The sequence below is a fragment of the Canis lupus genome, chromosome 25 (genome assembly GCF_003254725.2).
Source record: "Canis lupus dingo isolate Sandy chromosome 25, ASM325472v2, whole genome shotgun sequence".
In the NCBI taxonomy this organism is placed as follows: Eukaryota; Metazoa; Chordata; class Mammalia; order Carnivora; family Canidae; genus Canis; species Canis lupus.
The window spans coordinates 10,344,623-10,360,356 of NC_064267.1; the positions used below are offsets into that span (position 1 = coordinate 10,344,623).

The following is a 15,734-nucleotide window of genomic DNA, read 5'->3' on the forward strand; positions in this document are numbered from 1 at the left end:
GGCGCGGTTAAAGCGAGAAACCGCTCTGCAGGCAGCAGCAGTGCCAGAACAGCTTGCTCGGGGGGCCAGGAGTGGGTGCCCCGGCCTGTGCCCAGGTCACGTGCACCAGGGGGCCCAGCTGAGAGCTGCACACCGCCCCACCCCCGCTGGCTGGCGGCCCTGGCGAAACTCGGCGGGGTGAGGGCGGCGAACAGGCCTGCACCTCCTGAGCGCCTCTTCCCTCCACGCCGACAGGGGAGAATTATACTTGGTGCTCAGAAACCCCAAGTGTCCTGTTTTTGTTTCCAGACGTTTAAGAGAAGCAACCTGGTTTTTTTTTGTTTTTTTTTTTAAAGAGATTTAGCAAATTTAAGTGAATGAACTCCCTTTAACAACCAGGACAGCATACAGCATACCAGCCTTCCGTGGTTTTTTTTTTTTTTTTTTTTTTTTTAAGTATTGGGCCCAAACTCTCCAGGGCGCAGGACCCTGACTCTTGATCACGGAAGCTGTGACAGCGTGCAGGACAGCGATGCTGCATGTGCCGCATCAGCCACGAGAAGAGCATTCAGCTCCAATAGCAGGCGGGTGGTTTCAGCTTTGTTTCTACCTGAGCTTAACTCCTCCATCGCTCCCTTCTTGATGAGATGATCCACCTCTCCCATGCGGGGGTGGTGGGCTGTACCAGGGTCCTGGGCACACTGGAGGTGACAGAGTCTCCACCAAAGATCTCGGTCTGCTGCAAGTTACCCTGTGGGAGGGGACGCAGTTCTCTGCAGACAGGAGGAAGCCGGCGCTTAACCCCTTTTCCTGCACATGCCAAGGGGCGAGTCACCAGTCTGCTCTTGGGTTAAGTGGAGGTGCTGACCTGTACCTTGTTTACCTCATGTGTAGGGGGAAGGACAATGGAAAGTGGTTATTATACAAGTGGAGGGCACAAGACACCCCAAATGACACTAATAGGTTGGGACAGGTTGACAAGGAAATCATTTAGTAAACACATAGTCATTGTCAACAATCTGGAGGTGTGGGTGATTCAGAGGGGATCTGTAGTGTTCCTCTCAGGTCCTGAGGTGACTCGAAGTGATTTGTCATCCACAAAAGTCTCTTTGTTCAGCTACTGTTTGTGGGGCAGGCTTGCCTAAGTCTCAAGTTGTTTCCACTCCTATATGCCCTGCGAAACCAGCATGGAAAGCTGGCCACACTGGGTCTCCCTTGTAACCCGAAGAAGGGGCAGGCCCATGTGGACATTGCAGTGTCAGGCTGGACAACCTGAGGCGGGTGAGATGGGGGCAAGTGCTTTCAGGTAGAAGTGAGTGTCCTGGCTGCACTTTGGGGTATTCTAGGGAGGCCTACAGAGCTTTCCAGGGTCCTGTGTTCCCTGTACCCCATTTCCCCTGCCCCGTTGGAGGAAAAAGCTCATGATAAGGACCTGCTTCGACTGTGGGCATTGTCTGTGATGATCCTGATGGGATTTAGGGCACACCAAGCTCTCTTTGCAGTAGAAACATACACCTGTTTAGGCCTGAATGTGAAATCGATGGGGAAAGGACTGTAGTCCATGTGTCGTGTCCTTTGGAACTGAGTCTAGCCCGCCCAGCCTCCGGAAGATGGCCTAGCAGAGTGGAGCCTTGATGCTCTCTGAGGTTCAGGGCAGAGCTGCTGGGATCTGGGCTGGAAGACAGCTGCGGGACCCCTGGACCTGCTGGGTCTGGGGAGAGTGGGTCTTGGTGAGTGACAATCAGCTGACACTGGTACCTGCAGAAAGGGAACGCAGCCTGCAAAACACCTCCCTGCTTCCCTGCCTTGGATCCCCAGCAGGGGATTTCCTGAAGCCTGGGAGGGCCAGGCTGACAGTTACATCAAGTGCATATCACAGCAAGTCCCTCAAGTTAATTTTAATATGCTTCAAACACAAATATGTAACACAGAAACTGTAGGGGCCAGATAAATAATGTGTGACCCCATTCAAATAATCACCATGTGTGCCAGCCCGTCAGCCCCCTCCCCTCCCCTGAAACCCGCCCCACTCACAACCTCATTCAGCTTGTGCTGGGCAGGCAAGGGTGGGTGCAGGGCACAGTCAGGTCTCAAACACCAGGAAGAGGCTGGTGAGGTTTGGTGGGTCTGAGGCAGGTGGGGAGGCTGCAGCATCTGGATGTGGAAACCACTCCAGCCCGAGGGGTGGATGGAGGGAGACTTCCATGTTAAGAGGTCCCAGTTCTAATGGTGTGTGTGTGGCGGGGGGTGGGTAGGGTGGTGAAGAGGGGGCTCAGCGGCTGCCAGCCCTCAGGTTTCAGGATAGGAGCAACCCATGATGATGAAGGGATGAAGCCAGGGCAATGTGGGAATTAGCTCAAGTACCCAAGGGCAGGGCTGGTTAGGGCAAAGCTTTAGTCCACCTAGTGAGGGGTTACTTAGTTCTAACATCACTACGACTTTGACTGCAATAGGCTAACACACTGTAGCATGTTCTAACATTAACACTGAAATCTGTATTGCTGTGTAACTGCATTTAGCAGGTGTCCTTATGGAAGCAGTTCCTAAGGGGCAGAGCCGAGCTACTGCCAAATGACTGTTGGCAGGTGGTGCCTGCTAATAGAATAAATACTTGTGTATTTAGTCAACGTGGCACGATCTACTCTAATGGAACGCCCAACTCAATATCACAACATCATGCAGAGCCACTAAAGGAAAAAAGACATGTCTCTTCAATGAGTATCTATCGTGTATGTCCCGAGGATGGGCAAAGACCCTGGGAGGTTTGCTAGAAATGAGATGTACCTGAGGCCAGCAAGCCCAAGCTTGACTCATGCCAAGAATGCAGACCAGGCCTGTCTTCAGACTGGCTGCACAGGTGCCCAGCAGGCAGGGCCGCGGGCAAGGTGGCCCCTCCCGTGGGTCGTTTCTTCCTGGTTCCATGGCTCCTGGCACAAGGAGCATCCCTGCATGAGTCTGCTCGCCTGGGGCATGCTCAGAGGCAGCCCTGGACTCAGGACTATCACGAGAGGCCATCAGGAAAAGGTGCAGGGTCTTTGTCACAAACAGGAAACAAAGGCATCATTATCGTCACCATCATTATCATGTCAACTGTTAAAAAACTGTGTCTTTCTTTGTGTGTCATGCTCCTACTCTTCCACAGCACTATAGGGAGAGCTTTCACATTCTAACTACTATTTCCGAGACAAATGCCAGTCCAGGGGCCAGGGACTGCTGGCTGACCGTTTCATTGGGCTCCTCTGTTTGGAAGAACCTCCTGGGCCTGAGAAGGGACCACTGTCAGCTGTGGTACTGCTTGGTCATGGGGCAGAAAATACACCTGGCTTTGTGGGAGGTCATGTGATGATCGAGCACAGCTGCAAAGTGATCCCCCGGATGGAAGGGTCAGTTTTCTGGAAGCCCCTGCAAGAACCCCTGAGCCATCTCAATGTACAGTTATGGGGTTGAGTTATAGGACCAAACTGATGAGGGGGGATGGTTGTCTATGAAGTGGGGGCCTGAGGGTCATATTTTGATTTATAGAATTTATAGAATCACATTGGAGCACACCACATGGGATGCCAGAGGATGCCTTCCTACTCTGTGCTCAATCAAGATACAGATCCTACCAGCAGTTTTCCTTCTGGAGGACAGAGCGCGGATGGTCTTGGCCAGCTCCAAGGTCATCCTCACCCTCACTCCAGAAGGTTATGTTCTTCCATATTTTCCCAAGGGTGTAGTAGCTTAATGATGGATTCTAAGATGTCACTTAGGAAAAAAGCAAATCTTGTGTTTACAAGACTGTAGATGATTCACTGTCGTGAGAAGCATCTGCAAACCGCTAAACCCCTCAGGATTTCCCACTGCTATCCCTTAGGCACTCACGACAGGAGTATTAATAAGTAAAACTTGCGAATGGAATAATAGTGACCTCACATCATGTTGACTAAGAAGCTGACTGTTCCAAAGGCAGTTACTGTTCACAAATCGCTGGTGTTTGTGTTAGAGTACCACTTGGTGGTAGGTTGAAAGGCGCTTCTTCTCTATCTTTTTTTTTTTTTTCCTTTTTCTATTTTGGGTAGAAATATTCCTGGGAAGCTAGATAGAAATGCATTTTCATATCCCAATAATTCTTAGGCACAAGTTAGAAAACTGCTGACCTTCACCAAAATATGTCAGCACTTCATGTTATAAAAAATGCAATTCAGAACCGCTGCATGTGTATATACGTATATCTAAATATACACACATATCGGTGCAGTACACAAGGATTATTCAATGTATATTCAAAACTGAGCTATTTGTAACGAACCTGAAATTCTGCAGTGAAAGTTCATTGCTCAAGAACAACTGGAGTTTCTTCCTTTCTTTTGGCTCTAACTACGGTCAAACGTTTGCACATCAGACACTACCGTTTACACTTTCCTAAGTGCCAACACCAGGACAGTCTTATATGAGGATCAGAAGAGGACTTTGCTTAGGATGCAGCTATGCAGCTACTGAGCATGCGCGCAGGGCCAGCCCGGTCAAGACTCCGTCCGTCCGTCCGTCCGGGTGGAAGCGCTGGGTGGGTCATCTGGGCGTCGCGCTGACTCTGGCGGGCGAGGAGGGCCCCGAGGAGGAGCCACGGTAGACGGGGGACGTGGGCGAGAGTTTAACCGGGCTGGTTGGGTCCCCAGTTTGGAGCTTCCAAAGCAGCTCTTCGTTGGTTCGGCTCAATCTCTTCTTCTCCTGGGTTTCTTTCTCCACATATTCCTGCAGGTTGGCATTTTCCTCCGACAGTTGTCTGCATGGGGAGAACAGGAAACAATCAAGCAGCGATTCTGCTGGAAGGCAATGAATTTGAGATTCACTGGGCCAGGGGGGTCGGGGCAAGGGAGGAGGCTGCAGCCGCCTGCGGGAGCACGGGGACCAACGGGACCACAGAGACCAAGCCCCATGGGCTGAAGTGTGATTTCCATGCTTCACGCCGACACATCCGTTCCCTCACAGTCCCTCTGCCCCATCAGGGGAGGCCCTAGCTGTCCCCCGGACAGAGCAAATGCTGAAGGCAAAAGAGGAAAGGAGGGAAGTGGGGAGCTAGTGTGCGTGTGCCGCACAGGAGGCTCAGAGATAGTGGCCATCAACCATAAGGACAGCACAGGGACAGTGCCGTCAGCCCCAGGATGCCTCCTGGCCTCCCTGGCCCTGGCTCGGGTCCCCGTGAGAGCAAGCGTCTTCCCCTGCTGCACATGCTGATCTGTGCATCTGCCTGCCTGCTGGACCGAGAGCCCTTGAGGACAGGGGCCAGAGCCGCTTTCCTTGAATCCCCAGCATCCAGCCTGGCGTCTGGCACACAACAGATGCTCAATTAATGGTTGTTGATAAGGGATGCTAAATGAAAAAGGGATCGATGCATCCTGCGCTGTCATCAAGTGTGAGTTGCTTGCTTTGTTGCATTTTGTATAAATGAGGAACTGACAGGGATGAGTACACAGGCATTTTGTAGCTGCACGGACTCAGCCCAGGAAGCCAGCTCACTTGGATAAAGCCTGGACTTGCTCTTTGGGCCAGGTGCCTTTGTGATTTCCAGGGGAGGCATGGGCTGGGGTGGCTCAGGTTGAGCAGGGTGGGTGACAGACCTGCTGCCCTGGCACAGTCTCTCCTGTGAGCCTCTGGGGTGGGAATGAATGCCAGCACCACGAGTTCAGTTGCGGAGGTAATGTGTGTATGTGTGTATATGTGTGAGTGTGTGCAACTATATGTGTGTGACCTGTGAGGGGGTGGGCACACAAGAGTGTGCATGCCAGTGAGCATGATCGTGCAAGTCTGGGAGCATGCACACTTGTGTACACCTGTGGGTGACAGGAAGCACAAGTACGTATGTGAGTGTGCGTGTGCATCACAGGGTGACATATATGGATCCAAGAAGGAGTTCAGTTCAGTAAGGGGTCAGGGGACAGGCAAGGGTCCCACAGAGAGAGCTCTATCCTCATGGACAAAGTGCAGGCACACCTCATTTTACTGTGCTTCATTTTACTGCACTTTGCAGATATTTTTTATAGGCTGAAGGTTTGTGCCAGCCCTCAGTAGAGTACGGTTACTGGTGCCAATTTTCCAACAGCATTTGCTTACTTCACATCTTCACGTCACGTTTTGGTAATTTTTGCAATATTTCCAACTTTTTCATTATTATTATGTTTGTTATGCTGGTCTGTGATCAGTGATCTTTGATGTTACTACTATAATCGTTTTGGGGGTCCACAAACTACATCCGTATAAGATCGCAAACTTAATCAATTAATGTTGTGTGTGCTCTGACTGCTCCATCGACCAGACTTTCCCGGTCTCTCTCCCTCTCTTTGGGTGTCTCCCTATTTCCAGAGACACAACAATATTGAAGTTAGACCAAAGAATAACCCTACAATGGCCTCTTAAGTGCTCAGGTGAAAGGAAGAGTTGCACTTTCTCACTTTAAACCAAAAGCTTAGTGAGGAAGGCATGTGGAAAGCCTCGGTAGGCTGAGAGCTGGGGCTTCTTGTGCCAAACATCAGCTAAGTTGTGGTGCAAAGGAAAGATTCTTGAAGGATATTAAAAGTGCTGCTCCAGTGAACATGTGGAGTAGAAAGTGGAACAGCCTTACTATTGATATGGAGAAACTTTGAGTGGTCTGGAGAGAAGAGCAAACCAGCCACAACATTCCCTTAAGCCCAAGACTAATCCAGAGCAAGGCCCTAAATCTCTCAATCTGTGAGGGATGATAGAGGTGAGGAAGCTGCAGAAGAAAGGTCTGAAGCTGGCAGAGGTTGGTTCCTGAGGTTTAAGGAAAGAAGCCAACTCCAGAACATAAGGTATAAGGTGAAGCAACAAATGCTGGTGTAGAAGCTGCAGTGAGGTACCCAAAAGGTCTAGCTAAGGTGATTCATGAAGGCGGCTACACTAAACAATAGATTTTTCAATGTAGACAAAACAGCCTTCTGTTGGAAGATGATGCCATCAAGACTTTCATAGCTAGAGAAGTCTTCAAAGGACAGGCTGACTCTCGTTAGGAGCTAAAGCAGCTGATGACTTCAGTTGAAGCCAGTGCAAATTGACCATTTGGAAAATCCTAGGGCCCTTCAGAATGATGCAAAATCTACTCTATCCTCTATCAGTGGAACCACAAAGCCTGGATGACAGCACATCTGTTTACAGTATGGTTTACTGAATATTTGAAGCCCACTGTAAAGATCTGCTGCAGAGAAAAATGATTCCTATCAAAATACTACTGCTGACCAACAATGCACCTGGTCGCCCAAGAGCTCTGATGGAGACTGGCAAGATGAATGTGGTCTTCATGCCTGCTGACACAACATCCATTCTACAGTCCATGGATCAAGGAATAATTTTGCCTTTCAAGTCTTATTCTCTTTTTTTTTTTTTTTTCAAGTCTTATTCTTTAAGAAATACATTTTTGTAAGCCTACAGCTGCCATGGAGAGTGATTCCTCTGATGCATCTGGGCAAAGTCAATTGAAAACCTTCTGGAAAGGATTCGCCATTATAAGATGCCGGTAAGAACATTCATGATTCATGGGAAGAAGTCAAATTATGCACATTCACAGGAGTTTGGAAGAAGTTGGTGTCCTCCCCCCCACCCCCACCCCATGGAGGACTTGGAGGCGAGAGGTTCAGGATGTCAGTGGAGGCAGTAACTACAGATGTAGTGAAAACAGCAAGAGACCTGGAAATCAAAGTGGGACCTGAAGATGGGACCACATTGCTGCCATCTCATGATCAAACTTGAACGGATGAGGGGCTGGTTCTCATGGATGAGTCAAGAAAGTGGTTTCTTGAGATGGAAATCACTCTTGGCGGAGATGCCATGAAGACTGTTGCATTGACCACAAAGGATTTAGAGTAGTACATCAACTTAGCTAAAAAAGCAGCAGCAGGGATTGAGAGGATTGACTCCAGTTTTGAAAGAAGTTCTACTTGTGGGTGAAATGCTATCAAACAGCATTGCACACTACAGAGAAATATTTTGTGAAAGTCCATCGATGTAGCAAACTTCATTGTTGTTTTAAGAAATTGGCACAGACACCCCAGCCTTCAGCAGCTTGACCCCCACCAGTCAGTAGCCACTGATAGTGAGCCAAGACCCTCCATCAGTAAAAAGATTTATGACTCGCTGAAACTTTGGATGGTGGTTTGCATTTTTCAGCAATAAAGCATTTTTAAATTAAGGTATGCACATTGCTTTTTTAGACATGATGGTATTTCACACTTAGTAAACTATAGGATAGTGTAAACCTAACTTTTATATGTACCGGGAAACCATTCATTTGGGAAAAATTCATGTGATTGCTTCATTGCGATACTTGCTTAACTGCGGCAGTCTGGAACTGAACCCAAGGTCTGCCTACGAGCTCCAGTTGGCTGATCAAGCCTAAACACTGCTTCACTCTACTCTGACAGCAGAAGGGGGGACCCCCACATCCTTCCTTGTAAGTTGGAGCACATCAGAGCAGGGGATGGAGATGGGAACAGTGTTACTCAGAAGATCTGCATTCGACTACACAGCTTCACTGGATTGTTCACTCCCTGCCATCCCCTGGCCAGGGCCAGCTCTTCATGGCCTTGGGCAGGCTGGCCCAGGATGACAGCTCAGCAGCTGAGGGCCCTACACAGGTCTGTGCTGTGAGCTAACAGAGCACAGGCTCAGCTCATGGCGTTTTTGTCTTTTGCCTGGGAATATCTAGCTGGCACTCCTCCAAACCCCCCAGAAATAAAGCCCTCCATCTCCCAGCTGCACTGGAGACCTCTCCTGCACACATGAGCCAATTTCACTCATTTGTCCCCAAGTGGGGACCACTGATATGCAGAGCCAGGCACAGGCCGGGAGGTCCCAGTGGTGTGTTTTATTCTTTTTTTCATATGTGAAATGCCAAGAGCCTATGTGGGAAAGCCTCACAGCACAGAGGAATTAGATAAATTGGATGCTGGACAAGAACAGAGTCCCCAAAGAAACTCAAGAGCAAAGCCACTTTGTAGGTGACACCTGATTTGTTAGGCTCAGACACCCAGGCCCACCTACCTTGTGACAACGGTGTTCTGGTCAATCCTTGCTTTGAGGTCTTCATTTTGCTGCTGGAGAACTTGGATCTTTTCTTCTAGGATAATATTCTTTTCCGCCTACAAAGGACGCAGTGTTAAGAGGTTCTCAGCAAGGCCATGACAAATATAGAAGGCCAGTGCCCTTGGCTTCTGGGCTTTGGAGGATTATCAAGAACATTGCTTTGTGGGGTGCCTGGGTGGCTTGGTGGGTTGGGTATCCAACTTTTGATTCTGGCTCAGGTCATGATCTCAGGGTCCTGAAGTGCACCCCACACGGGGCTCTGTGTTCCATGTAGAGTCTTCTTGTCCCTCCCCTTCCCCCTCTGCCCTTCCCTCTGTTCATGTGCACATATGCTCTCTCTCTCTCTCAAATAAATAAATAAAATCTTAAAAAAAAACAATAGTGCATTGCAAATTACAATGGGTTGTAAAATCAAGTTAGATGTGAGTAGTATTTTTAAAAACGAAATAAAACAGAAAATACCAGAGTGCACTGTATGTAGTAAAAGTATTATTGTTATACATATTTTAGATATAAATATTTTTTACGTATATTATACAATGTGTGTGTATGTATATGTCCGGTTTCTGTGTAGAATACATTTCTTCCAGGGCATGCCCAGGCAGTCAAAGATGAGCTGTCAGAGATCAGTGAACACCCCTGGGTCCTAGTTTGGCTGATGGGTCCCCTGGTTCTCCCTGACGGTCAACTGAGCTGCATCAGCATCCCTGCCCGGCATGTATGCACAATAGGACATTCTGAATTAATGGAGGGATAGAAATACAAATAATGTGGACACATTTTTTCCTTCTGAGAGTATGACCAGCCAGGAAGCCAAAGCCTGAGATGGGCTTGGAACATGATCAGAAAATAACATTTCCCCTGGTTGTTATTCCCCTACAATTTATGCTTTTCTCTCTGTGTGGCCCCTAGGGACTTGCAGAAGCACAGTTCTACTCTAAGATAAATTCAGAAATAAATTATTTTTTGAAGAACAAATGACAAATTCACTATTGGGTCGTCAATCTTTGAGGAAAACTGTTGCCCTTCCACGAAGAGGACCAGGAGTCAGAGCCAAAGGGCTGGACTCTGTCCCAGCTTTCCAGCAGGGCACTTCCCTACAGCCTTCATCTTTGCTCCCAGGAAATGGGAAGTGATTAAATTGGTTCTTTCTGTATGCCAGGAAAGGTTTCTGGAAGGAGAAAGCATGCAGGCCTGCAGAATGTCTGGAACGTGGCTAAAAACATCTGAGTAAACCCTAAGATTTGTGGGTGATCAGACAGCTGAATGCGGATTGTCCGGCCTGGAGGAGGAGGAGGATCGTCGGTCTCCATGTGGGCCAGGCAGCGTGGCAGGACTCTGACACTGCTGGGAAGCTCTGGGCCATTGGGAGGTGCCACATGGTCACCATTGCCTGGATGCTGGTTACTGACAGACACACGGCAGGCTGCCCCCACCCCACCTGATAAGCACCTGTACAGTATGAGATGTCTGCAAGAAGTGGAGGTGCCAGATCCAGCAGGTAGGCCTAGATCAGCCCCTGGCTTAGGAAAACCAGCTTCGAGGGATATTTCAGAAACAAGCAAGGGACTTTAGAAGTTAGCCAAGATGATTAATTACTAAGACGGCAAGTTAAAGATCTGCTGGCTGGGCTGAACAGGAGGCAGAGGGCTGTGAGAGCCGGAACGTGGAGCACTGGGCCAGCACTCCTACCTGGGCCCAGCCACTTACTGGCTCTCCTTACGCCTCTGCCTAGGCCTCCATGTGCATCTGCGACTATGAAAGGAGCCTCCCGACAGTACTTGCTCCAGGGGATGGCTGTCAGAGTTAAAGAACAAACACATGTAAAGTGCTTTGCACCAAGCCTGGCACACCTCAGTGATGCTCCATTCATACTGGCTTACCACCTATCGCCTGCAGGGAGGAGGGAGGAAGGAGCACTCCCCCAGGGGAGGAGTGGCAGATGGAGAATGGAGGCGGGAATCAGGAGGGCTCCCCAGTTGTACAAAATGAGGCCACCTCAGATTCCTTATCAGAATTCCTGGCTTCCTAAGAAAGATCTTGAGACTCAGCCATGGCATTTTCAGGTGTAGGCAGTGGACAGGGAAGGGTCCACCTTCCGGATGCTGTGAACAGCATCTTGCTGACAGTACGGCATATCATTCAGGTTCCTGGGGCTCTCCCAAGCACACAGGCTGACTCACCAGTTTTTCCAGCTCAATGATCTTCTTTTCCTGCTGGTGTATTTGCTGATTCTTCATCTCTAATACCTGCTTCAGACTCTTCATGTCTTCTTCCAAGTGCTGATAGGGAGCCAATGCAATCTACAACAGCAGAGAACAAGAGCTATTTACCAGGGGTCCCAGCAAAGTCCAGGATCCACCAGTGCCATGAGTTCAGCTAAATCTAGCCTCCTGTAACAAGTTTCCCAGTAGGCACGGGGGCGTGAGTGTGAGCGCACTCACAGCCTTCTCTGATAAAGATACGCATTGGTTTCCCACTGGAAATGCTATAAGAAATCCAGCTCTCTGGGGAACAAGAGAGGTAAAGCCATCACCCACTGAAGAGTCTGGATGCTGGGGTGGCAGGATGCCACCAGCCCATCCCCAAAAGGGAGCTCTTGGGGTAAAAAAGAGTAAATTCAACATTGGCTTTTAACATTGACCCAGACTACTTGGTTCAACAGACACATTGAGATTTACAGGTCTCCCTCGTACCCAGGCAGAGCTGGGCAAGGGGTGGGGTAGGGGTGGGGTGTATCCTTGTGTAGGAAATGAGCAAAGTGGTTTAAAAAGCAGAAAAGGCATTTTAGGGAAAGAAATGCTACAGTAAGGTTGCCAAATGTAACAACAGCAACAACAACAAAACATAGGACATTAAGTATGAATTCCAGATAAAGCACCTTTTCTTTTTTAAGTATAAGTATTAGATGGGATACACTTATATAAAAAATTCACTTATTTATAATTCAAACTGACCTGGGTGTCTTGCATTTTATCTGGCAATCCTCCCTGAGAGGGAAGGAACTTTGCCAGCTTTTCTGGAAAACACTCCCCTCAACCTATTAAGACAGGCATGGGTGGTGACTCTTGCACCAGCCGACCCCCAAGCTGGGGGGGGATGGAGGGGAGGGCGTGCGGGTCGCGGGGGCTCGGGGGCCGTGGCTGGGGCGCCGTGGAATCTGGCGAGAACACATCGGTGGAGAACCCACAGCTGTCCTTGTGTCAGGAGAGAGGTGCTGACAGGGACATGTCCTGGCCGGCCGTCACTGCGGCAGCGGATCCACACAGAGGTCCCGTCTCTGGGGGAGACTGCTGAGGTGACTCCCGGGGTGGGGCCCCTGTGGGAGCCCGGAGGCCTGGGGGGGCCTGGGGGGGCCTGGGGAGCAGGACTACCTCCAGCTGCTCCTCGGTGTTCTTCCTCAGAGCCTCCTCAAAGCGCCTGGCGCGGTCCCGCAGAGACTGGCTCTGGAAGGTCAGCGTGTCCACCTGGTCCTGGAGGGAAGGACAAGAGGCCCGGCTCGGCCCAGCTCGGCGCCTGCAGACACTGTGGCCCGGGCAGCCGGCAAGGGACCGCCGCCCACCCCACAGGTGGCCGCTCTCCACGGGGCGGCGGAGGCTGCTGAGGTCGCCAGGCCCCGCCGGCCCCCGGGCTCCGCAGGCAGTGCCCTGGCGGGAGCGGGCGAGCTCGGGTCCCCCCAGCAGGAGGCCGCTGGCCTCGTCCCCCCCCAGCTGCCGTGGAGGCGGGAGGCAATGCTGCCGTGTCCCACCTCGGGGAGGCCTCGAGTCCCTGACCTGACGAAGGACAGATACCCATTTCAGAGAACTGCCTTGGTGAATAAACCGTTGAACCATCCCTGACTCCCCTCTCTGCCTGAGACCCCTCCTGTGACCACCACACACACTAATTTGGGGTCAGTCATCAAGTGCTGCCAATTCCACCTGCCTAACGTCCCTGGCGTCCGCGAGCTCCCTGGTCCCTGTCCCTCCAGCTAAAGTTGAGGCACGCTGCTGCTCCTTGCTGGACCTGACGCCGGGCTTCTAAGCCTTCTGCCCTCACGCTGGAGGCAGGGGGAGCTTTCTAAAGCGGAACCGAACCCATCACCCCCACCATGTTAAACCCCATTGGCATGAAGATGAAGTGCCCACTTGACACAGTGTTGACATGCCTCCTGCTCAGCCCCTCTGGTCTCCCAGCTCCGCTCTCACTGCTCCCCTCCCCACCCCACCTTACCTTCCAGCTCCCCCCTCCCTGCTCACTTCTGGCCTCCCCTCAGCCTTTCTGGGCCTCAGGGCTGGACTGCATATCTCTGGCAGGAGCTGCCATGTGAGCGGAGTCTTTTCTCCCATCTAGACTCTCCGCCCGGCTAGACCCCTAGCAGCTCTCTGTGTCCTCACTGACCAGATGACGGTATGTCCAAGGAGGAACCATTTCTTGCTCCTTCCCTGGCTGCCAGGGCAGATGCATCTACACTCAACCTCCCTTGCAACCCCAGCAATGCCCGATCACTGCAGGTGAGCAAAGGATGCCGGGCAGGGGGCTTTCTCTTGATGCTCAAGCACAGTGAGAGATGATGCCTCATTCATGCAGAATATCCCAAAGGTCTCCATCCAATGACACCACTTCTGTGACATTAAAATGGAGGGACTAAGGTCTCCCCAAGAGCTCTTCTGGCCAAAGAAACAGCTTCATCCCCCTCGTATAAAGGCCTAGGTGCTGTAAATCATGTAATCCCACATAAAAACACTGTCATGTATGAAGTGCTGGCTTGCCTGCTTTCTCCCTCTCATCAGAGGGCCTTGTTTTGCAAACCATCCTTGGCAGGTTCCTTTTCCTCTTTTTTTTTTTTTTTTTTGTTTCCGGTTACTTCCAATTTTATTTTTAAACAACAACAACAAAAAGCCCCCCTCCCCCACCGCCATGCCATTAAATCCAAGTGCTGGTGCATTAGGGCATTATAGTTGTCAGTGGGAATTTGTATGCACAGGAGCTGATGAATGTAAATTCCAGCCCAGGGCAACACCAGCTGGGCCCCAGCACATGGTCACTCCATAGCTGCAGTCACCTTCTAGAACATGACTATAAAAATGACTATAAAAATGCTACACAGCTCCTACACCCAACTCCGTGCTCACAGAGGAAGCATTTCTTTCAGGTCTCTCCTCCTTCATTGAAAAGCAAAACCATGAAAGATGCATCAGGCAATGCCACCTGGGACAGATCTAAAATGTCCAACTGTGTTTTTATCTGCCTTATTCACCATTACTCAAAACAGATCCATAGGCAGACAATGGTGCCACAGCCATCAGACCAAACAGACTGTTTTTCAATTTGAGTCAAACTAAGAGGCAGAAAGGCCCCGCTGGTGATGCAGCCCAGCATGGGTCACTCAAGGGTTAACCAATGACGTAACAATAGTAGTAGGAAACGTAACAATGTTAGAAACGATTTCATAGCAATAGCCACTCCTTACTAGCATCTACCGTGAGCCAACCTAGTGCTAGGCCCTTAATCTGCTCACATCGAGAGGAAGGTATTGTTATCGCCCCTATTTTACAGATGAGTAAAGTAAGGTTTATAGAGCTTATGTAACTGTTCATGATTTCCAAGCTAGAAAGAGGAGGTATAGTGGGGAGTTAAAAACTCCAAGCTCACATCTCTTGCCCCAGATCTGTTTCTCTAGCCACCAGGAGCTTAGAAGTTTTGGCCTAAGCAATGCTGTCCTCTTTGTACCAAATATTCTCCAGCCCAAATAAACTCTTTCCATGGAGAGTTACAACTGAAATATATACAATTCATGACAGTTTAATGTTAGCGGCAGAGTGAAGACTCATATGAAACAAAACTCTCCCTTCTTTTGGTTTTGGACTGGACGCACAGGAAGGCAGTTTGGGGTTAATGGGCCAAGGATAAGCCATGTGAGGACTGCACCGGCTTACTGCAGGACCATCCATGGATCAACGGATCGGGGCAGTGGAGGGCTTGCAGCAGGCGGTTTCCCATTTTAAAACTTCTGAATAGTACATTCAACAGCTGTGACACTGGCTATCTCCACAATCCTGGATTCTTGTCTTGGTGCGCAGGCTCTGTACAATGAATATTGCCAGGGGAAAGTATGCCAGCAAAGAAGGAAAATTCTCGCCTTTGTATTACAGTTTTAATAAACACCTTCCACAACTTTCAGATGTGCGTGTTCCTAATATTTAACAAATAATCTTATTATAACAGAGGCAGCCATAGTTGGAAATGGAAGCAGGGCCACCGACCTCACCCTTGCTTCCCAGGCAGCTCCAACCTAGGGCTGGGGGTGGCCTGGGTCTCTAGAAGGCGGGAGGGAGACGCGGGTGATCTGGGAGACCTTTCATTCTCCCCATGGAGGTCAGAAGGAAGCCAGGCAGCCCCCAGACTCTGAGACCCATGTTTTCCACAGGTTAGCAGTGGAAGACGAAGAAGGTTCTTTTCATCTTACCTACCTCCAGGTGATTAAAGCCCCTTTTATAATTCCCAGAACATATCCTATGACATTTGTCCTTTACAACCCCGTTACCCCATTCCCCCTGCCTAGATTGTTCTCCTCCCCAAGTCCTCCCTTTTCTTCAGACACAACTCCTCTGACCATGGCAAGTAGGGAGCAGTGTCTCAGAACTCCTGTGGTGCTCACTGATGGTGTTATTCATTGGGTGTAAGTATGTGTTACCTTT

General features: G+C 50.0%; 1 protein-coding gene and 1 long non-coding RNA gene across 12 annotated transcripts in view; one reads left to right on the plus strand and one right to left on the minus strand.

Moving 5' to 3' along the window:
• Positions 1–4,172: 4,172 nt before the first annotated feature.
• The window catches only part of MTUS2 (microtubule associated scaffold protein 2), a 588,485-nt gene continuing 576,923 nt past the window's right edge, over positions 4,173–15,734 (minus strand). For 10 of the 11 annotated variants that reach the window (XM_035720080.2, XM_025462603.3, XM_025462600.3 and 7 more), the window contains 4 exons: positions 12,429–12,527; positions 11,238–11,357; positions 9,013–9,110; positions 4,173–4,744 (listed from right to left, as the gene is read on the minus strand). In XM_035720080.2, the coding sequence (XP_035575973.2) occupies positions 4,531–4,744; positions 9,013–9,110; positions 11,238–11,357; positions 12,429–12,527 (531 nt within the window). In that variant the 3' untranslated portion in view covers positions 4,173–4,530. Of the gene's footprint in view, positions 4,745–9,012; positions 9,111–11,237; positions 11,358–12,428; positions 12,528–15,734 lie in introns of those variants that run through there. The other variant, XM_035720083.2, reaches the window with a different exon arrangement.
• LOC118355552 (uncharacterized) lies at positions 13,929–15,216 on the plus strand. Its single transcript, XR_004818245.2, has 2 exons — positions 13,929–14,566; positions 14,914–15,216. It is a non-coding gene; the product is annotated as an uncharacterized LOC118355552 (long non-coding RNA).